This window comes from Scardinius erythrophthalmus, assembly GCF_964197995.2.
Source record: "Scardinius erythrophthalmus genome assembly, chromosome: 6".
NCBI lineage: Eukaryota > Metazoa > Chordata > Actinopteri > Cypriniformes > Leuciscidae > Scardinius > Scardinius erythrophthalmus.
The window spans coordinates 37,889,041-37,912,152 of record NC_138226.1 but is presented as its reverse complement, the minus strand read 5'-3'; the positions used below and the strand labels follow the sequence as shown (position 1 = coordinate 37,912,152).

At 39.8% G+C, this 23,112-nt stretch overlaps 1 protein-coding gene across 5 annotated transcripts in view; it reads right to left on the bottom strand.

The window, feature by feature from the left end:
• The window catches only part of kalrna (kalirin RhoGEF kinase a), a gene marked incomplete at its 5' end in the record, with an annotated part of 258,906 nt that overhangs the window by 140,959 nt on the left and 94,835 nt on the right, over positions 1-23,112 (bottom strand). For all 5 annotated transcript variants that reach the window (XM_081368578.1, XM_081368579.1, XM_081368581.1 and 2 more), the window contains 4 exons: positions 3,126-3,638; positions 3,848-4,040; positions 9,508-9,622; positions 19,003-19,080. In XM_081368578.1, coding sequence (XP_081224704.1) covers positions 3,126-3,638; positions 3,848-4,040; positions 9,508-9,622; positions 19,003-19,080 — 899 coding nt within the window. The remainder of the gene's footprint in view (positions 1-3,125; positions 3,639-3,847; positions 4,041-9,507; positions 9,623-19,002; positions 19,081-23,112) is intronic.

Here is a 23,112-nt window from a genome sequence, read left to right as displayed (position 1 = left end):
AACTATCCTAAATAAATATTTAATTAGAACTGCAAATGAATTGTAATCAAGATAAGAGCTGAGAGACAGGATAATTGATCATCTAATTGACTGCCTGCATTCCTATTATATTAAATGGATGGTTTAATCTAATAGGGCTGGGCTCGTTGTAAGAGAAGTTGGACAGAGGTATTAATTAGCAGAATGACTGCTTGCTCTTGGCCTTTTGACATAAGGAGGCCTGGCACAATGAGAGACAAATGATTTTCAATCATGTTCACCAGCGAAGAGTGAAAGGTTGTGTGTGTGGTTGCTAAAAATAAACGCCTGCGCTCTTAACTAAACAAAATCATCAGAACAAAGCACTTATGTGTACTCAGTATCAGACGGGCCCATGTGAGCGGCCCTCGGGCCCTTCAACTTGTGTCTGAACAATTATCTCAAACTCACTGTTATCATGAAGTGGGGTGAAGTTAGAAAAAGGTCACACCTTAACCCTATAAAGCCTGTATTTTATTTGATACATTCTAAATTATCAACATGATCCAAACTTTGCTGGAAAACCTGTTGCACACAATCTACTACAGCCTTCTGTCATCTGACTGATTGTTCATACTTTTTAGCAAGTAAAGGGCCTTCAGATTGTGTCTTTTTTGTAAGAAATCTTTACTGATTAAACAAAGGAATACCTAAGATATATTATTGGGATAAATAGTTACAATATTTAGTGAGTAGTCTGTTGTACTGTTATAAATATCTCATTGATTTGCATTACAATCTATCAGAATTTAAAGGGGGGGGGGGGGGGGGGGGAAATGCTATTTCATGCATACTGAGTTTTTTACACTGTTAAAGAGTTGGATTCCCATGCTAAACATGGACAAAGTTTCACAAATTAAATTGTACGTTTGAAGGAGTATTTCTGTGCCAAAAATTGTCCTTCCGGTTTGTCACAAGTTTCGGAAAGTTTTTTCCGAGTATGGGTCTTCGTGACGTCAGCTGGGGTGGAATTTCCTTATACGGGTCCTAAGGGCACTTCTTAGCGCGGGCGCGCGCGCACTTGTAGACCAGAGCAAGAGAGCGAAAGCAGTACCTCATCAAAGCGCTCTGCTCGGCTTTAGGGAAGTCAATGTCACCAAAGAAGTGGGTTTTTGGTTGCCAGGGCAAGACAACCCTGCACAGATTCCCAAAGAACCCGGCATTAAGGGAACAGTGGATGGAGTTTGTTTTTCCTGAGCATCAACGGACTGTTTGTTCCCTGCATTTCGACGATGATTGTTTTATAAACAAAGCCCAGATCGACAGATTTGCAGATCGTCTAATGCTTAAGGATCGAGCAGTCACAATGATAAAGGTTCGCGGTCGTGGTTGGAACCGGGCGGTGAGTAAAACTGCTTCTAATGTCTCTGTGTGTTGTTAGCTCGGCGTGTTAGCACAGCTTTAGCTTCGCCCACACGGCCCGCCTCCAGCCGCTCGTTTTTTTCCGGAAAGACTCGGTACAGCCTATCTTTCTTTTATAAATATAATAAAACTAAAGACTTTTTGGAGATATGAAGGATGCAATACTACTCTATAGGTACTCAAGATTAACATGAGATTGAGTGAAAATGAGCATTCCCCCCCCCCCCCTTTAATCTTTGACCTTATAAATAACAACATCTACACCAAATTGCATATTTTTGCTCAGGTTTGGCCTGTGAATAAAAGTGAGGTGTCTTTTTTTGTTCTTAAGTATGAGCTCCATATTCTCACAATATCATCCTATGCCTGCCATTCTCTATACCATTTTCTACACTCTACATATGTTTCATGGTTTAATATCCTGAATCATGATTGGGACTTTTGCTGTTTCCAACGAGCCTTTTATCATTTGCTCCTCACCTTTTTCGATTGACCTATTTTGGATAGGTCTTTAATATAAAACGGCAGAAAAAAGAGCACCACAGTACTCTAATTACCAAGTCAAGTAATGAATACTGAATATACCAAGTATACTGTATGTCAAGTATATATAAACCCATTTGGGTAACACTTCAATAAAGCAGTGTGTCCACCAAAGCGTTTTTTTTTTTTTTTGCGGTTAGCGTATTTTTCCAATTGTTTTCAAAGGGAGCGCCACATTTTTAAAACGCCAGGGTAGGGTTGCACCAGCCGTTCGTAAGTTCTTTCTTATATTGGAAGGTAAAGTCCACACTAGAGGCTTAAAAATGACTTGCTAGTTTGTAACTAACTCTAATGTACTTTATTCTGTTGCACCATTTTTTCACAAGGCAGAATGTAGCTAGTAGGTCGTAAGCTCCCCGTAAAGTAATGCGTAGTCACATAATATGACGTTTCCCCTCGATGATCCAAAAGCAGCCTTCAAATACGTGAGCATAAATTGAGTTGAAATGCTGTGAATTTCAATTACCTTTCATTGGTTCACTCAACGCTGCGGAAGCCATCGCTACGAGAATAACTTCGGAGTGACGAAAGTCTGAAGTCCTTATGCCATCACGCCATTTTATTGGCAAAAGAGATAGATGAGGTTCATTATCGTGATACACAGCTCGTTTGAGCTTCAGCAAGAACCAATGAGGTTTGTTCTCGTGTGTCAGGAAGGTTCGTTTCAGCTTCTTTTTATGTTCGCTGATTTATGTTAATATGTGCATAAAATTCTGAATTAAATCTATTCATTATAAGAGAGAGTTGATCGAGAGAGATTATAAGAGTCATTTAAGAGACAGTGATCATTTCATTTAAAATAACTGCATTTGTGTTTCGAAGATGAAAGAAAATTTTACGGGTAATTAATGACAATTTTTCATTTTTGTATGAACTATCCCTTTAACTAACATCAATAAAGGTTAATAGATGCTGTAAGAAGAATTGCTCATATTTAGTTCTAAATAAACTAATGCATTAACATTGTAAAGTGTTACCCATATTTGCAATCTATTTGTGAAAGAATGGAATAAACCAAAGTTTTGGAAACACTTTGGAGTAATAGCACACCAATGCAATATATAGAGTAATAAAGAGTAATAGCATATATCAGTGTATTTTTTCCAAAAGTACATTTTCCAAATTTCTCCAGCTTACGCACACAAGCAATAAACAGCCATAATTTTGTCAATTCACACCAGGTTAAACCCGCGCTCACTGACCTTCTCAGCATCCTGTTCAAACAGTCGGAGCTGAAAACACTGATCCAGCTTCAGTTTTCTTAGGTGCCACATCTGGTGCAGGTGCTGTCTGGTGCTGTGGAGTTTATCCAGCAGACTGGCAATCTTCGGAACCACACTCTGGAAGTCGGCACTTCCAGAAATACAGTTCCTCCCTGAGAAGCCATCACTGGAGCGGATACACTGCAACAGTCTTTGACCTTCGTGGTCCAGCTCTTCCACCGGAGCCTTCATCACCTTCTTCTTCAGCTGAGTATGCTCATCGATGAGTCTCCGAGATCCCTCCACGTCCACCGGGAACTCCTTCTTAGCCAACATCTCCTGCAGATCTTCCAGGCGGGAGAGGAGGTGAACGGCACTGGTCAGGAACTCCTCGAGAGCGACCCGGAGCTCAATCCATTCCTCATGATTATATTCCAGAGACCCCTCAAAGTCGTCCGTTAACTGAGACGGGTCCACTAGTTTGGTCAAACCCTCCACAGACACCATGCTAGTCTGTCAGTGAGAATGGAGAAATAGACATGTCAGTTTGGGGTGAAAGTAACTTGTTGGATGTGAGCCATGAATGAATTCTAACATGGAAACATTAAGTTTGACATTTTAACAGCTAAATCAGTACACCAACTCTGTGCAGACAAGCAGAGGATGATCGTTTAGACGAGTCTGGAATAGGGAAGACAGCTACTCAATAATTGCATTTTTACCTCAAAGGTGAACTTGGCACTGCCAAAGTTGGTCTTCTGTTTCTGCCAGAAGTTGTCTGGTTTGATGATGAGAGCGACACAGATCTCAGCTGGAAACGCTTCCTGCAGGGTCTTCAGTAACGGCTTTATCAGTTCCCACTTAGAACCGCGCATATCAATAATCACAGTGAAACCTCTCTTACACACGTCCTCACTGAAACAGACAGAGAAGGAGAGATTTATAGAAACATACCAGAAGGAGTGCAACAATAATTATTAGTTTACTAGACTACTAAATATAATAATAATAATAATAACAATACTGTTTGAAATCTTTCATTTAATTTTCATTGTCACTTTGACGTTGTGAGTGCTTATTATTGAAGACATGTCAAATTTATTTCACAGAAAAAAGGTCAGCTACTCAACACTTGTTCAAATTCAAATCAGTTGTGTTATTGTTAACTAAATCACTGTGATATTTATATTTATTTACAAAAATTGTAACAATTTATAAGTAACAATACAATAGTAAAGTACTTACAAATCATTAACAAACTATTAGTTTATATTTAATTCATAGTTAATATACTGCAGTCTCTAAATTGTTAATAGGCTGCATACAAGTAGTGAGTTCTTCATTTATTGTCACTGCAATTAACACACTTATTATTGATTAATTGGCTCATAGTAAAGGCATTGTAAATTAATTATTAGGAGTAAATAGTTCCCACTTTAGATTGGATCATTAATATTCAGTTTTCCTTCAAATGTTTACAAATATTAAAGACACACACACACACACACGTTTTTTTTTTTTTTTTTTAAAGGAACACTTAATATTAATGAAATTAATGTGCAATAAAGATTGGCACTTAATTAATGACATTTTCCAATTTCCCAAGAACTATTTAGAGTAAACATATTGCCAGCAATGCATACAAAAACATTATCTAATATGCGCTAATTAAATAATTATAATTTGGTTAATTACAGTGACAATTAATGAAGAACTCACTATTTGTATATAGCCTATTAATATATATATTAAGAATGTAGAGACTACAATATATGAATAATGAATTTACTATAAACAAATAGTTTGCAATTTATTTGTAACTATTATTGTATACTTATGATAAAGTGTTACCAATAAATATACAAAGCGTAAAATGACCTTACATGATTACGTAATGTGTGGTGCATTGCAGAGCTAGTGCAAGATGATTTTGTGGTTAAAAAGTATATATATATATATATATTATTATTATTATTTTTTTTTTTTGAAAATGGTCGATGATTTGTCTAGATAAGACTATTATTACTCGGCGGGGATCATGTAGAGCCTTTGAAGCTGCACTGAAACTGACATTTGGACCTTCAAACCGTTGGAACCCATTGAAGACACTATATCCTGGAATGTTTTCCTCAAAAACCTTAATTTCTTTTCGACTGAAGAAAGAAAGACAGGAACATCTTGGATGATGTGGGGGAGAGTAATTTATCAGTAAAGTGAACTAATCCTTTGAGGTGTAAGGGAACATATACATCTGGTACCTTTCACACATAATCTGTGGAACTGATCAAATTAACATGACAACTTGTTGAACAATTTTTTAATTTTTTTTCAAATGCTCAATTTTGTCTTCTATGCATTTCTTACACAGTACAATATAATTTGAGTGTGGACCACTTTTGATGAGTATTCCTGTCTGACTCATATTAAATGAGTCACTTGACCCAGAGAAAAGGACAAAGAGAGAGAGAGCCAGAGAGAGGGGTGAGTGTGTGTCCTTCAGACCAGAATGTGCAGCACATTTTGCCTCATTATTGCATTTAAACCACTTTGGTTCTTGAATTTCCATATAAATGATATCACTCAGAATCTCTTCTACCAAATATCAGCTTGGAACAGAACTGGGTCATTTGTTTAGGCACCTTTTAAAGAGTTCCTGGATGATTGTTCTCATCATGTTAAGCGGAAACAGCACAGCTTCTATTTCTGGCTCATGCTTTTGAGGTAGCGCGCAGAGACTGGAAGATAAAAATAACCCTCCAGTGATTCATTGATGGTAAAATTAACAAAACAGATTTCTGTACGCCTCAAAGGGGGAAATAAAGATGACAGAAAGTCAGCACAAACGCTGTGTGATTAGGATCCACATAAAGGCACATATAAGCTTCTCTCATTTCCTGACATTCTAAGATCTGAGTGGGAATCTTGTCAAAAACAACAGCCGCAAATTCTAACACTTTACTCCTGCGATGGGACGAACTATTGCCAAAGCCACCCTGTCGACTTTGTGTTGAGTAATTCAATAGCTGGACATAAACACTCAACACAGCCTTGAGTTTTCATCCCACACAATCTAAATTAAGAAAAACAAAGAACTTGCACATTCACCAAATGCCATCACAGACCTAAGTATAATTTGTTTTATTTATCACAAAAACACTTGATAGAGATGATTTTCTACATATTATTATTGTTGCTATGGCAAAAAAATGTGTGAAGATCTGCTGTTAGAACAACGCAAGAAGAAGCATTTGGTTCAGAGAGGGGGATCAAGAAATGATACCCACAAATTAAGAATTTGTTCCCATTACTTTGTTCCTATTTACAATTGTTTGTTTTTTTTGTTTTTTTAAATCTTGACCAAGTTGTACTATTTTGTTCTCTCGTAAATTGTGGTCATGATTGAACTAAATTAAAAGAGAAAACAAATTAGTACAACATGGCAAAGATTGACCTAAAATGACTAAATTAATTAATAAAACGAGGCCACGAATTAATAAGGGGCTTTCGCACTGGGTAGTTCTAGGAACTAGCCACGAGGGTGGTTCCCCGATAACTAATTGTTCCCCTAGGAACATTTTCCTGGTTGCATTCGCACCGCCAGTAGGAACTCTGAAGTGACGTAAGCCGCACTTGTTGTTGTGACCTTTATTTTGACGGCATGGCGGATCTTTATTTTGACGGGGCTTAGAACGCCAGCCAGAGCCTGGGCTCACAGCGCTCGCATTCTCCGTGTTTATTAGTTTACGATCGGTCTAACAGTCCTGTCTAATACCTTATTAGATAGAACTATTATACATAGAAAGTAGACAGTAAAGGTTAAGAGGTCCATCTATCATTGTTTTCAATGTTCATAGAGTTAATTTCTGGAGGAAATATATAGGCCATAATCTGAGTGTTTAACTGTTTTTTTTTTTTTTTTTTTAATGGCAGGTGCTGGTATTCGGTACACCTTAGACCCTGCTCTGAAGTAGGAGCTAAATTAGTTATTCCAAAAGGAGTTCCTAGAACTAAAATCATTCCCAGTTCCTGCGGTGCGAACGCGCCAAAAAGCAGGTTCTTTCGCCAATAGTTCTAGGAACTATGAAAAGGTTCCTCCGGTGTGAAAGCCCCTTAAGTTGGGGAACAAATTCTTAATTCTATGATATCTATTTTTGCATCAGCATGTCATGTGTGGGGCTCCGTATTTATTAAAAAAGACACGCAACAGACTCTGATTTTATCTTAAGCAGATCATTTAATTATTATTTTGATTTGATTCATTCTCCTTGAGGAAATACATTTTTTGGTTATTTTTCACAATTTTTCACACCGCTGCATCTTATTGTAGATGCGGCAGGTTTTGTTTTTCCAATATTATATTTAGTCAATTGACTAGTATAGCTCTGTTTTTTATAATCAAGAAAAGCCCTTTTTACTCACATTTGGTGTTAATTTCGAATCCAGTTTAGCCACCAATAAACCCATTGTTCCAAACCCTTTTGTTTCATACAGAACTTGTACAGCACAAGATGGCATTTATAATACTTCTATGATGCTTTCTGTCCTTTTGGAGCTTCACAGCTCCTATCGAAAGTATGCTTTCATTGTATGGAAAAGAGCCACACTCTTCGAAACACAAACCACAGAAGAAAGTCAAGTCATGCAGGTTTGGACATGAGAGTGAGTAAATGATGATAGAATACTAATTTTAATGTGAACACGAGCGCAGACAAGAATCAAAAGAGCGTGTCACAAACAGAGTGCAGGAAGCACAGGGCATGAATCATAGCCTGAATGGAGGTTTGCACGCTGACTCAATAACATTGATTTCCCCTCTTCACCAAACCAGCAGCCTGCACTGCTTTACACTGATCCGACACTGGTGATGCAAGCACTGCTCCCGAGTGGAAATCGAACTGGGCCGGGTTCTGTGTCTAGTGTGATATTTATACATCCATAATGGATGTGGATGACTTGTTCTTCTTGCTAACGAGGATATCTTTTGGTTGACAAAATGGAAAGCCCAGTTAATGGAAAGCCCAGTTAATGCAAAGCGTGGAGGAACAACACTTTCATTCAGACCCTCCTATACTAAACACACACATTTCAGAGACTTAACCACATCACATCATGAAACAGGGTAACTGATACCTCTCAGTGAACCAGCATTGCACTTTTCATTTCATCTGCATGAAGTTTAAAGATGTTTTGCGTTAAAGAGCAGCTGAAGGGACAGAAGCTCAGATGCCTGTGGGCACCGACACATCAAAACACTATGAGCTCTGAGGATGAATCATGGCTTGTGGGAAAGGCTTAGAGACAGGGGTCTCCATCCCTTCCTTTTTCTTTTTTCAGTTTCTTTCTCTCTTTCTCCTAATTAAACTTGTATTAAGTCCATCTTTGTTCACAGCTTAGCTCACAGACTTTGATGCTGACATCTGAGGGCAGTGACAGCATTGATCAGTGGCCCAGTCAGGTCAGCTGTATTCATAACACCAGCCCTGAAACACTGAAACACTTTCAGGGCTGGTGTCCATCACATAAAACTTTCTGCATTTTTACATTTTCCGAAAAACTCATTCTGTATGATTTATAAGTCTGTGTTACTCTTAAAATAATAAATTATACATTTTATTAAAAAACAAATAATAAAAGTGCTAGCACCCCTCCAGTTCTACTGGCACCGCTCCAAGCAGGATATGAACCGGCATTTCAGTCATGGGGTATGCTAACAAGGACGCTAAAGACCGCTGCCTCTTGCTTACCTCTTGAGATTTACTCACACAGCTCTTACTAGCTGGCCTCCATTACACTCACCCTCTAAACCTCACTCCCATCCGGGTCACGGCACCAAAGCAACCAACCCAACTCGACCCACTCCATTCGAACTGCCGTTTCTGGCATAGAAGGTGGGCACGCTAACAATGACGCTAAAGTCACTAGTGCGCCTCTTAAGACCAGAGGAGTGAGGTTTACCTGCACAGGTTTACTCTTGTTACCTGCCTTACATTACACTCACCCCTCTAAAGCTCACTTAAATCTGGGTCACGACACCAATGTAACCCCTCCAGTTCTATTTGTACCACTCCGAGCAGGATTCGATCCGGTATTTCCGGTATGGGAGGCAGGCACGCTAACAAGGACGCTAAAAACCGCAGCATCTAGCATCAGTCAGCCACTTTACCAGGCCAGCTCCTCCATTACACATGCTCTACTGCTTGAGCTACAGGAAATTATTTCTTATAACGCTAGTACTGAGGCTGTCTGCCCTGGAAACAGCTCGGGGGGTAAAGCAGAGACCTGTTTATACAGGATAAAGACACATTACCATCCATAATGCTCATGTCTGCTCTACAGTTAGTTTATTCTGAGATGTTAATGCACACATTAATATAAAGCTCACCTGGGCACAGTTGACAGGTATGTTACAAGTCGTCTCAGGTCCTCATGTTTTATTCGGTCATGGTTACTCCTAGCGGGAAAGGTCAGGATGGGGCCACCTCTCTTATCACGACCTCCTGTAAACGACCCAGAGAGAACATGAAGCCTTGCACACATGACACTCACAACAGAGCATGTCTAGTGAGCTTCCAACTAAAACAGCATTTCTGGGTGTAGAGGTAAAGTATGCTTATGGAGCGCCTAAAAGTAAGGAGCCTGGGAAGTCACATGTAGGAGAATTTTTATTTTTTTTTGCAATTCATCCGCTCAGTTTATAAAAAGTACTCACAGATTCTTAAATTGTTCCTTCAGTTTAACAAAACACACCCATGGATTAATAAACCATACCGATGAATTTTCAATCTGTGCACTTAGATTTGTAAAACGCAGAGCTGTAATGTCCAGGGGTCAGAAAGTAAAAGTCCTGCCATATGTTTATTCCACCTATGAACTCAGCCAGCTGATTTCACTAATTAGTTCTATCTCCAGGCTGAAAAACTGTGCTAATTAGCAAATCCAGGTGATTGGAACAAAATACTGAGGAGGACTTTTACTTTCTGAACCTGGACTCCTCTGGTAATACGTACCTTTGGTTTTTCAATCTGTACCTACAAATTCATGAATTTAGCTTTTGCAATCTGCTCCCACAGTTTCGCAAACTGTACTCACGGATTTGTGGCTCATCTCACATCTCACAAGATTAACTGGCACACAAATCACTGCACCTCAACAGTATTTTGATTTTTGGATGTCATGCTTGAAGAAAATCAGTAAATTTAGCCAGCTGTAAATACGTCAATGCATGTGAAATAGCCGCAGGTTAAAATCTGTAAAGTTTAGAGTAAACACTTCTACACCCAAGCTGAGAGATATATTTCATAGAAGAATCCCATCACATCAGGGTCAGTCAATAACAGATCTTATTCTGGAAGTACTGTATAATTCCCAGTGCATTAAATGGGTCATGACATTTTTAATCTATTCCTGCTTCCTGGAGGTTCACTTATAATGTTAATTAAGTTTTTTGCACAAAAAGGTATGGAAAAACGGTTCTTTTCATCCCTCATTCTGAGACTCTCTCTGGAAAGATCCATTTTTAAGGGGCGGCTCCTTTAAGGCTTGTCAGTAAACGACCACTGTTATGATTGGCTAATGTCACTGTGTAGGAAACGGTGTCAATGGCCACTTGCTATTGCACGTGAGTAAGTGTTTTAAAAATATTATTAAAACCTTAATTTACAGGCAAAGCATAATGAAATCATGTACTGTTTGTGATGCAGCTGCTGTCAGATCCAATACAACTGACTGCTTCATCTGTCAACAAAAGATTCTTTGCAAACTCTCCATTACACTTTGCCTCATTTACAAAACAATCTGTAGTCAAATGCTCCGAACAAACATATAATCCTCCTATGTGATCCATTTCATTAACCCTCCTGTTACCCTCAAATCTACAAACATCTTTTACCCACTGGGGTCAATTTGACCCCACCAATTTAAACCCCCACAATTTGATTTTTTCCCCAAAGGTTTAAGTCAGGTACTTTATGTTTCTTTGTTGACTACTTAAATAGCCCTTTAAATAAAACACCACCAACCCCCCACCCCCACCCCCACCCCTTATACATCCAGAATACTTATTGCACGACTATGGACAAATTAGCAAATCACTATAAAATGTCACTGATTTATCTAAAATTCAAAAATTATATATATTTTTGGTGTTTTAATAGCTATTTATTTATTATATTATCCTGTTAAGCTGCAACCCCACTTTTGAAAAATCCCAAGAAATGACATACCCAAACTGAAACAGATACAGTTCATGAACCCTTTGTACTAAAAGCACAAGTATGATCTCATTTGAAAGCTGACACCTGGCAGTTTATTGTAATGTAGAATTAATTATTGTCATAAGGACAAAAATTGTTATAAATAGCTTCAAAGTTTTGTAAAGTTATTAGAAATTATTTTTTATGAAACATCCTCATGAAAATAAAATTGAAGTTGGCCCTGGAGCAATCTAGAAATGCACTACAGCTAATGCCACATGTCTAAACATTTTATGTTTAAAATCTTAAGATAATAAGTCCAAAACTCTGTATTTAGTGAAATGTTTTTCAAGACCATGTCATGTGACTTTATTTTGATTTGATGCTAAAATGCTACTGATATTTATTGTCATCTTCTTACCATCTATGCAGTATATTGTCTTTATTGTTTTGTGGTGCAAACAAGCCCCATTCAGTCTCAGTCTCCCCCTGCACACATTCACACTTCTCCAGCCTGGCTATGGCTCTAAATATGCATTTCTTTTGTCTGCATTATAGTTACTAACGACTGGCTATTCACATGCTATTCATATGGTTTCAGTCACTAATTTCTTTTCTCAAAGTTCACCCTTACATTCTAAACTGTTTTAAATGCATTTCTTGAATAAAGAAACATTTCAGTAAGCATTCAAAAATAATAAAAATATAACTTCTAGGTGACAGGTGCACCTAGGGCTAGCTAGCATGTTAGCTTAGCACACCATCAATACACGACAATTTATGAGATTAAAACCATGTTTGTGCTTATAAACTTACTTTATAAAGCAAATCGAGTATTTTAAATAATTTTCTGTGATCTAATTTGGCTAAAAAAAAAAAAAAAAAATCAGACAGAAAATATACTATTGTATACTGTTCTGCACAATGATAGTCTATATAGATTAGCATTACATTATAAATATAATCTATTATTATGGAAATACCTGGCATGGATTGAAAAACACAGGTAACTCAAATATCATAGCAAACATGTTTATTGTCTTCAAAACGACTGTTTCTCCATGTTACAGCCATAGTTACAGCGCGATCTGTTGTTAGCTGTGTGTGTGTTCGAGGCTTCCTGGATTGTCACATGATTATGGCACTTCTTCATGTTCTAATACTGTGCACAGGGCGGCGAGGGCGCCCTCAGGCTATTGGTATGAATTGAAAACACATTAACAGAGTATACAAACGCTCATAATGATTACATCGACGCATTTGGGTATAAATTCAATAAATATTATTCCTGTCTATAGAAATCTGATGTAAACCTATGAGAATATATCAATATTTCTCCAAATCTGCACATTTTTTAGCTAAAAGCCCGGAAGGACGTTGTTTTGTGTATCGCTGTCATGACGACGGCACGGGAGTTTTTTTATGAATGAAAGCGGCTGACGCGCATAATTCATATCAAAGGTATCGACTCATTTTTTCATTTCATAACTCCTGACACAAATTAAGAAATAACTGTCGCTATAAGTTTCTCAGAATACAATAGTGGTCAAATTCTGAAACTTGAGTCTTATATCTTTGTAATGATGTATAGTTTGTCAAGGTATAACATTAAATCTGATAGTAACTTTGAACTATTTATAAAAAAAACCGCTTCAGTGCGCCCGCGCTCTGGCAACGGTTAACAGGTTATACAATATATTTTATCAAGGATAGGTTTGGGGTCAATATGACACTCCCATTGATAGTCTCAGGATGCCTCACTGTTGGCACGACACAGGACTCATGGTAGCGTTCACCTTTTCTTCTCTGGACAATCGATTTTCCAGATGTTCTAATCAGATACATTAACTTTGCACCAGTCTTCTGCTGTCCAATTCTTGTACTTCCTGCAGAATTTCAGCCAATATTTGATGTTTTTATTGGAGAGAAGTGGCTTCTTTGCTGCCCTTCTTGACACCAGGTCGTTGTCCAAAAGTCTTGGCCTCGCTGTGTGTGCAGATGCTCTCACACCCACCTGCTGCCAATATTGAGCAGTTCTGCACTGGTGGTGACACGATTCCCTAAATGATTCCTCAGGAGGAGAAGTTCCTGGTACTTGCTGGACACTCTGGGACATCCTAAAGCCTTCTTCACTGCAGCCGAACCTCTATTCTTGAAGCTCTTGATGATCTGGTAAATGGAGGCCATTTTGATGCAAAGATGATCCTCCATCTTTCTTTGGAGGAAACCATTGCTAACAGAAGAACACAATGATTGGAAGCACTTCTTCCTTCCTTATAGCAATCATGTGCTGATGATATGATTAGTAAAATGATGTTAGCTGGTAATTTGGTGCCAAGGACAAAAACAGTGAAATTTGGGGTTTTGTGATAAAGTTTTTTGAAATTATGTAAAATGCCACTGATCACTCTGCACAATAATCTAGAAAAATGTGAATCAACATCATAACAACTGAAGCAGCAAAAATTTCAAATTTGGCTACAGCTGTACAGCTGTACCCTGTCATTCAAGTGGGAAGTGTCCGGTCTAACAAGGTGATGTTGGTGGCGCATCCGCTGTTCAGCTCCCGCAAAAGGTCCACGTACTCGTAGGAGATGCCCAGTTGTTGTAGGGCGAGCAGTACGGCATTGATCTCTATGCTGTCGAAGGCTTTCTCGTAGTCTATGAAGGCCAGTACCAAGGGCATCTTGTACTTCCGGCAGCATTCGAGCAGTTGGTTCAGCACGTGGATGTGGTCCATTGTGCTGTAGCCAGACCGGAAGCTGGCCTGTTCGGGTGGCTGTTGTTCGTCCAACTGCCTGGCTAGTCGGTTGTACAGCACCTTGGTGAAGACCTTGTACACGGTCGGCAGGAGCCAGATTGGCCGATAATTCCTCAGCTGTTCGCGGTCACCCTTCTTGTACAACAGCACTGTCTTGGCCGTCTTCCATTGATCTGGTGTTCTTCTCTGCGCCATGTAGTGGCTGAAACGGCTGGCCAATGCTGCCCACAGCATCGGTCCACCCTCTTTGAGCAGCTCGGCCTCGATTCCGTCCAGCCCTGGCGCCGGTCTTTCTGGATGTTCTGGATCGCATGCCTGACCTCACTGGTCAACACTGACGGGATGGCTGGTATGGCGTCGTCCTGCATTGCGGGCGGGTCGACTGGTGTCTTGCTGGCGAACAGGTCCGTATAGAACCCCAAAAAAAACCCAAAAAACTTTGCTAAGAGGTCATTTTCAATTGAGAAAGAGCATAAAGAGAGAGCTCACAAAGCACAAAGAGAAGTGGTTTATAAGGCTTCTGTGGAAGCTTTCATACATTTGCTCCTCCCTTATATTATGTTTTCCCCTCCCCCACGGAACAAAATATCAAAGTTCTTGCAAGAATTATGTTTTCCCTTCCCTGGAAATATATAATTGGCACTGGAAATATCTAATTTCTTGTGAGAATTATGATTCCCCCCTCCACTATATCGTGTGAACTATCAGTGGTTCTCGCAATACTTCAAGTAGGCCTATATGGTAATGTCAGGTTAGGGCCCTAAAGCAGAGGGAAGGTTTTTGAAGATCATAAAATCTCAACTTATAATGACCTCAATATCATCCAGAATAAATGTGGGATTTGTGCCTAATCACCAATGTGTGAACAACAAAAAAAATGATATTTCTTATATGTTTTATACAGCAAAATGAGCCTGGGGTCAAATTGACGCCAAAGAACACCGATGCTACAAAAGTACGGACAGAACATTGAAAACCTATCATCATGTTAATTTTATGTTTACCCAGTTGTCCCCATTAAATTAGGAAAAGTCTTTAAATATGAAGCAAAAAATTTTTTTTAAAGTATGTATTTTGAGACGTTAAACACTGAATGGGGTCAAATTGACCCCAAAGGTAATAGGAGGGTTAAAGGTGCCATATGTAACAATTGAGGTAAAAATATCCCAAAAATGAGCTACACACATCAAAAGAATGAGAAGAAATAAGGGCGATGATGTCATTAAAAAAATGTCAAGTTATAGTGCTGCAGAGATATCAACCTTAATTAGCATTAGCATTACTAGCCACGGCCCGACAGGTGTCGTAATACCAGTTTCGGCCATGGGAGGCGGTATACGGGCAACATAACCACCAGCCAAACATGCAATACACGAATAACTCGCACGGCTTGTGGGCGTACTTGAACCTGATGTGGAAAGTACAGCCCACTTCTACATTTCAGTTCAGGGAAGAGAGCGGAAGGATGGCTGAAGCCCTTGGCAAGAGACCCCTACCACCACCCGCTGCAGGGAAAAAACCGCGCTCTGAAGCACAAATAAAATCTCAAAAAGCTATCCGCCACACTGGCGGGTGAACGATCATACCAAAATATGACATTTTAAGCGCGCACGCGCTCTTCTGCCTCTAAGAACTAGCAGAGAGAGAGAGCGAGCCCCGGCCGCGCGCGCGCGCACTCACTCACTATATTCAGAGCGGTCAAGTTTCCCCGTACTTTTTGACAAGCGTCCTTGACAGGGCGGCCAGAGCTTCTTTGCAGCTCAAGTCGGCGGCGGTGTATACAGTTTTAGTAACGCTCTATCTGTTGACGGCGCTGAGGAAAAAGCTCCCGCCACTGGAAGAAGCTGTCGCCGCCCATTTGTGTCCTCCTGCGCACCCATCAAAGCCGTGCAGAACGTCTTCAGCACTCACGGATCGCGCATACTCCGCCGCTGGCCAGGCTGCTTCTGCTTTACACACCCTGGACGCACGAAACGTAACGGAAAACATTGCAAGGTGTAATGAGACCGAATGTTTTTTGGTGACTAATGATAACTTAGCTAGAAGTGGTATTGCTAATGAAAATCAAACTTGATATATGCTGCTAAATTAGCTTAAGGCGGGCAGCGTAACACTCTAAATAGATGTTGTCCCTATTTTAACTTGTATATGTGCAGCTAAGAAGGTAGGGGCGGAGCATAGACCAATTCACTTTCTGGAGGTATACTGCCCCCATCTGGTATGGAATGTGGAGTATGACTTGATTTTTTTTTGCCAGACATGACATATGGCACCTTTAAAGGGGCCGTATGATGCAATTTCTTGTTTTCCTTTTTCTTTAGTGTGTTATGTAGCTGTTTGTGCATGTATAAGATCTGCAGAGTTAAAAAGCTCAAAGTCTCACACCCAAAGAGGTTTCTTCTTTGTAAAAGTTGAGGCTCAGCCACGCCTTCCTAAAACGCTTCATTCAAACACAAAGGCTGATTCTAAAAAGTGGGGCAATTCCATCTTTGCAAGGACAGTCTGGCACTTCTGACTCACAGACACAGCCTGTAAGTATGTTTTCATATTTTAAGAATTTGCTACTGACTATTCAAACGCGAGTTGTGAGCAGTATAGAGTAGCGCTTGTTTGTCGTTTCTACGATCACAAATGCAGACGTGGTTTTATGTTTACATAGTGTTCTCCCCCCCGTAGCGCGCCGCGCCGCGTAAAAAGACAGTATGGACCCTATCTTGCACCCAGCGCAATTGACTTTGTACACCGACGCATGTATCATTCCTATTTTGCACCCGCGCAAAGCGCGCTTTTCCCTCCACAGAAGCACGTCGCTAAACTAGGGAATGAACTTGCGCTCCCCGGGGCGGTTCAGCGCAAAAAAGGAGGCGTGTTCCGGCGCAAACGTTCCCTCATGCTATTTTGCAGGTTTAGAAAACAATTGCGCCACTAACCAGGAAAAAATAGTTCAAAGTCAGTGGCGCGTTGCGCATGTTATTCATATGCTATTTTAAGGGCGCATGCTTGGCCATAATCAATGTAGCGTGTGCACAATGCGCATACACTTTGATTCTCTCATCTACACAGAAGCAGCAGTTTTCATTTTTGCAAATCATACATTATTACGATAGATAGATAGATAGATAGATAGATAGATAGATAGATAGATAGATAGATAGATAGATAGATAGATAGACAGATAGATAGACAGATAGATAGATAGATAGATAGATAGATAGATAGATAGATAGATAGATAGATAGATAGATAGATAGATAGATAGATAGATAGATAGATAGATAGACAATTTATTATAAAAGCATACATCTAGCTTACACATTTACCCAAATTATCATACGCCTTTTTAACCGAAGTTAATTTTTGTGGGTTTCTCCTTCCCTAACGTCCCTGACCAGAGCGTTGCTCTCCTTGGCTGTGAACCGCTGCTGGCGCGCGCCTGGCAAATCCGCCGTTATGATAGGAATCCGCTTTACAATAGGAATCCGCTTTACAATAGGAATCCGCTTTAGAACAAGCGCGACTGCTCTTAAAGGGAATGTGAGATGACGCTCTGATTGGTTTATTTCACGTTACGCCCAAACCACACCTATGAATAATGAAGCTACTTCAGACCAACCCATTTTAGATTTGCGCCTAGCGCAAGAGTCATTTATCCCGCCGGGAAAATAGCAACAGCGCCCAAGACCCGCCCACAAAGTTACTTGCGCTTTGCGCTTTGACACTTGCATTTCAGATCGTTAAAATAGGGCCCTATAAGTCATTATAATCAGTAATTATGTCCCCAATGGATGCGACAAATAAAACCTTACCAATCTGATACGTTCTGGTCCAGTTGCGCTGGCAAAGTTGGTCATCTGCATTTTCCGGATCAGATTCGGGCTTGAATTGATAAGCTAGAACCGACATTATTACCTGTCATTATTGCTTTGGGAGCTCATGTTCTAAATACGATAAGGGGCATGACATTTCCTTCACATGCTTAAGGTGTTCGGGCCAATCACAATGCATTGGATCGCTGGCCAATCAGAGCACACCGCGCTTTTCAGAATGATGAGCTTTGTAAAAATCAGGTAAGTTTTAGAAAGGCGGGGCATGTGTAAAATAATGACTTTTTTTTACAACATTGCATTAAACCAAATACACAAAATATTGTTCTTTTTAGAAACGTCATATGACCCCTTTAGAAATAAACCCTGCACTTCTGAAATTTCCACAGAAATTAGCTGTTTAAACAGGACAAATCAAATTAAACGTTCCTTTAAGCTTTCATTTGTCCACTTGTAGGCAGACTCAAGCGCATGGACTCCAGTACTTCAGAAAGTGGATGTACATCTGTATACTGTATCCAGTGTAGACAGCGACAGTGATTATAATGGGTTCTATTTGCTTTTGATGCGATGTGACATCAAGTGTAGGCAAATGTCAGCCATTAAGCAACTGAACGGCAGTGGGCGGAGCATATAATGTGATGATGTATAACTGTTCATAGAGGTTTTGCTCTGGAGGCATGAATATGCAAATGTATTTGCCCGTGTGATGTCACAGATTTCACAATATCCAAACGAGTAATTTTTGGAGCTTGCTTAAAAAAAATGCTTTGTATCTAATGAGGAGGATGATTTAAGCTCTGAAACTGACAGGATGTTTTAATAGTACAAAGAACTCTTAAATGTCAAAAGATGTCATGACCCCTTTAATGTTCGAATGTTCTGTATTCCATTATTCTGCATTCATCATTTGGTTTAGCCAATGATGAATGACCCCCCCCCCCCCCCCCCAAAAAAAAAAAAAACAAGTTCCCCACCAGCTGGTACACCACCAACACCAGAGCCAAACGATGAAATCCCAATGCCAAACGTAATTAATTCTCAAAACATGAAAGTGAGTAAAAGACAACATAATGAAAATGAGAATAGATCACACTCACCTGATACAAACGCTATTTTTTCTCTCAGTACAGGAAGGACATCAGACGCCTTCACTATGCCTTCACTTCTGAAAGACCCTGAGGATGAAAATAGAGAAAAGCAAGATTATTTTCATTTGCAATCTAATTTTCACTTATTACATTCCAACATAATACATAATCTTAAACAGGAAATACACATAGGCTACTGAGTGGTTCAAAATTGGAAAGCTGAATCCTCCTTACACAAGTCCTTCTGAGGCTTCCATGTCCTCCTCAGCTACGTCTTAATTTTTGAAATATACATTATATTAACAAACTATTATTGCAATACAGTGAAAGACAGCCATCTGTGGTCAACACATCTGACATATTAAATGCAGTAGTTACTTCGTTTTTCGTTTAAATATACATAATTATGTCTCCTAATTTCACCATATTTTAATATATCAAGACATTTTTAGTGATAATCTGATTAATTTAAAAATGGAAATGTTGAATTTTCAAAACCAATGGCAGGTAAAATTGAAGAACATTGTTGAAGCTGAAATTGGGTTTTAGGAGAAATGTCTAAGACATTTAAGATGGCTCTTAAGATCAAGATATCATAAAGATAAGCAAGAACTCCATTAGATCTTCTGAGCTATGAAAACGCAACCCCTAAGCAATAAAATGTTCCACTGGGTCTACAGTAAACTCCTCCACACACAAACATCTTCCTTCCTGTCCACATCTATCTCCTCTGTATTTATCATGACCAACCCTCTATCTCTCAGTCTGGACTTTTTAATCTGACTATCATAAAGCAGCAGAGCCCTCGGAGAGAGATGATAAGAGCCATCATAAACACTCAGAATACAGGATGAAGCCGTCTGAAGCGAGGTGTCTCCTCATTATTACACTCCTCCCTGAGGACTCTCTTCTCAGGAGTGGATCAATGCTGCTGATTCTTCACATTAAAAGCACACTGGCGACCCTGCTAATGAACGACTACATTACAGAGGTTCAGAGAGGAAGATGATAATGAAAGAGCTTCAGCAGTCCGGCTGATTATGCATCAGATTCAAGGCAGATGTAGTTCAGCAGATGATTGAAAACATGGATAACATGGATAAATTTGCCTAACCAATACTGTACAATTCAATTCAATACAATTCGGTACTATGATTTACTAGTTAGCAGCAGTAATTGATTACAATTAATTAGTTGGCATGTGATATTCTCATTTGCCGTAGGCTCATTGGAAAAATGTACCTATATTTATGTGAAACTCTAAAAACGTAGCTATACATACATTTCACTACTATTCCCAATTGAAATGAACACTAGTGGCAATAAAACACCAACACTTTTATTCCTTTTAAGAAATTATTATTACAGAGCTGGATACTTGATAGATAAAGATGTATTTAATAAAGTCGTATTTTCGCACCTTATGACCTCAAAACACTGTTACCATAGTGCATGGTTCATAAACGAATACATTTTGATGTTTGCTTCTATAACGGAGGCCAGCTAGTAAGAGTTGTGGGAGTAAACCTTACTGTACGTTCACACAGCCGCCGGCGAGAGCGGCAAAATTCGCTCTCGCCGCCCTGTCACCGACGCCGTAGAAAGATTCGGGGACGCTCTGACGCTCTGACGTAGATTAGAATGCGTGATTTTATAAAAAACTTTATTTAAAGGGGCCACAAAAACCGTTGCTGCAATTGGTCAAAATCATTATTATTTTGAGCAAATGAATTGCATTCCTGCTTAAAAAACAAGCGTTTTTAGTTCAAAGAAGTTCTAGCGCGAAAATGTTGCCTATAAATAGTGTTGCGCAGCTTTTTCTAATCAAACTGACAACACCATGGATGACAAGTCGTACAATAACGGGAAACCCGCAACAGAAATTATTAATTTTTCCTCCATTTTGCTTAGGAACTAATGTGGTGGGAACCAAAGTTTACAGAATTGTGTTCTCTCGTATTCCCTCAGGCGGAGGACTTCTACATTCCGACTGGTTGCCGCCGAACCGCGTCATAGCTTATTACCATAAAGTTGACTTGATTTCAACTCTTCTCGCCGCTCTCGCCGTCCAAGACGCGCCGCGCCGCCCTCGCCGGAGCTCGCCGCCGGCTCTCATTGAAAATGAATGGCTTCCGGCCACTTTGACGCTCTCGCCGCCGGCGGTGTGAACGCACAGTTACTCCCCTAGCCTTTAGAGGCTGTGGTCTTTAAAGTGCCTGCCTCCCATGCTGGAAACGGCAGTTCAAATCCTGCTTGGAGCAGAGCGTTTAGGACCAGTCACAATGGTGCCATGACCCGGATGGGAGTGAGGTTTAGGGGGGTGAGTGTAATGAAGGCCAGCTAGTACAGAGCTGTGCAGATAAACCTCACTCCCCTGGCCTTAAGAGGCACTGTCTTTAGTGGCCTGGTTAGCGCACCCACCTCCTATGTTGGAAATGCTGGTTCGAATCCTGCTTGGAGCGGGTCAAGTAGGGCTGGTTGCATTGGTGCCGTGAACCGGATGGGAGTGAGGTTTAGGGGGATGAGTGTAACGGAGGCCAGCTAGAAAGAGCTGTGTGAGTAAACCTCAAGAGATACGCAAGAGGCTGCGGTCCTTGTTAGCACACCCACCTCCCATGCTGGAAACGCCGGTTTGAATCCCACTCGGAGCAGTGCGAGTAGAACCGGAGGGGTAACACTTCACATAACCAGACTTATATGTATGGCTTTTGATTTCTTTTCTTCTTTTTTTTACTGCCGTGATATGTACAACAACTGACATAATAATATGTTGCTGCATTCATCTGTTTCGAAAAATGTGCAAAAGTTTTGATTTGAAAGTGCCTCACAGTTAAACATAATATTATTTTGTTGCTATTTCGGAAGCATTTTACTGGAAGCCTGTAAGTTTTAAATGTGTATTTTTGCTAAAACCTTATTTGTCTCAGAATTTAGGAATAGGGTTACCAAACATTGACTAAAAGCACAAAACTCCAACTCTCTTCCATAGGCTCTTTACTGTCTCATTCTTGACTAAATGACCACATTATTTGACCAAATGACCATATTTAAAACATTGATATACAGTAGATGCAACAGTTTAAAACGTTTACTGTGCCGCATACTTCTTTACACACTACCTTAACAGTACTTTAGTACACAGACCCAAACTGCTGAAAATGCATGCTAAATCAGGTGTGAGTCAATAGGAAATAAATCTGTACTATCTGGACCTCTAATAACAGGGTGAGTGGTGTTAGAGAGGTGGAATGAAGGAATAAATGAGAAAACAAGGAGAAACACAGGAGGCACAGAGTGAGGAATGGACTGAGAGGAGCAGTAATGGGGAAGAAATGAGGGATTGGATTACAGAAAGACTAAAGCTCAGACAGAGAGCTCAAGCTGCTCTATCTCCAGCCCCATTAATATGAGAGACAGCATCAGATCAAAGAACGGGCCGTCTGTCTGCGCTCAGCTCATTTAAACACCTGCATTAGTGCTCAATCTGTCTGTCCTCCTTGAGGGCGACTGGAAAATTTATAAAGGGAAGAGGGGAAGTGTACTTCCCTGTACCTTCAGCTTTCTCTCTCTAGATATATAGGGCAAGTCATTGATATTCTATCCATTGAGCCTTGTTTTAGCAGCACCTCATTAGTATGAATGTTTTGAAGAACATCAATAACCTCTTTTGGTTGAATTCCTTCCCACTTGCACTTTCCCATTTCTCACCTCATTCTAATAAAGCTGTATTCATTTACTATTCTATACCAACATAAGTTGAGCTATATTGGCAAAGCATCTTTACAGTAAAGACTTTCTAAGGAAGTCTATGGGCTCACTGGATTTTAAAAGCAGAAACATTATGCTTGAGCATCATGCTTTTGCATAAATTATTTAGTAACATTTTATTTTAGCTTTACATTTGCCTAAATGTCTTTTTAAGGTGGGGATACCTTTCAATTATACTGACGTATCTCATGTGCAAACAGAACTTTGCAATATGATCACAACATTGGTAAAGAAACATTATACAACTTTATATTATATAATTTTCAAATACTTTTACTTTTCAAATAGTATGTGTTTACCTTTATTTGATGATTGACATTATACCACAAATGCAGTCAGCTCCACCTGCCT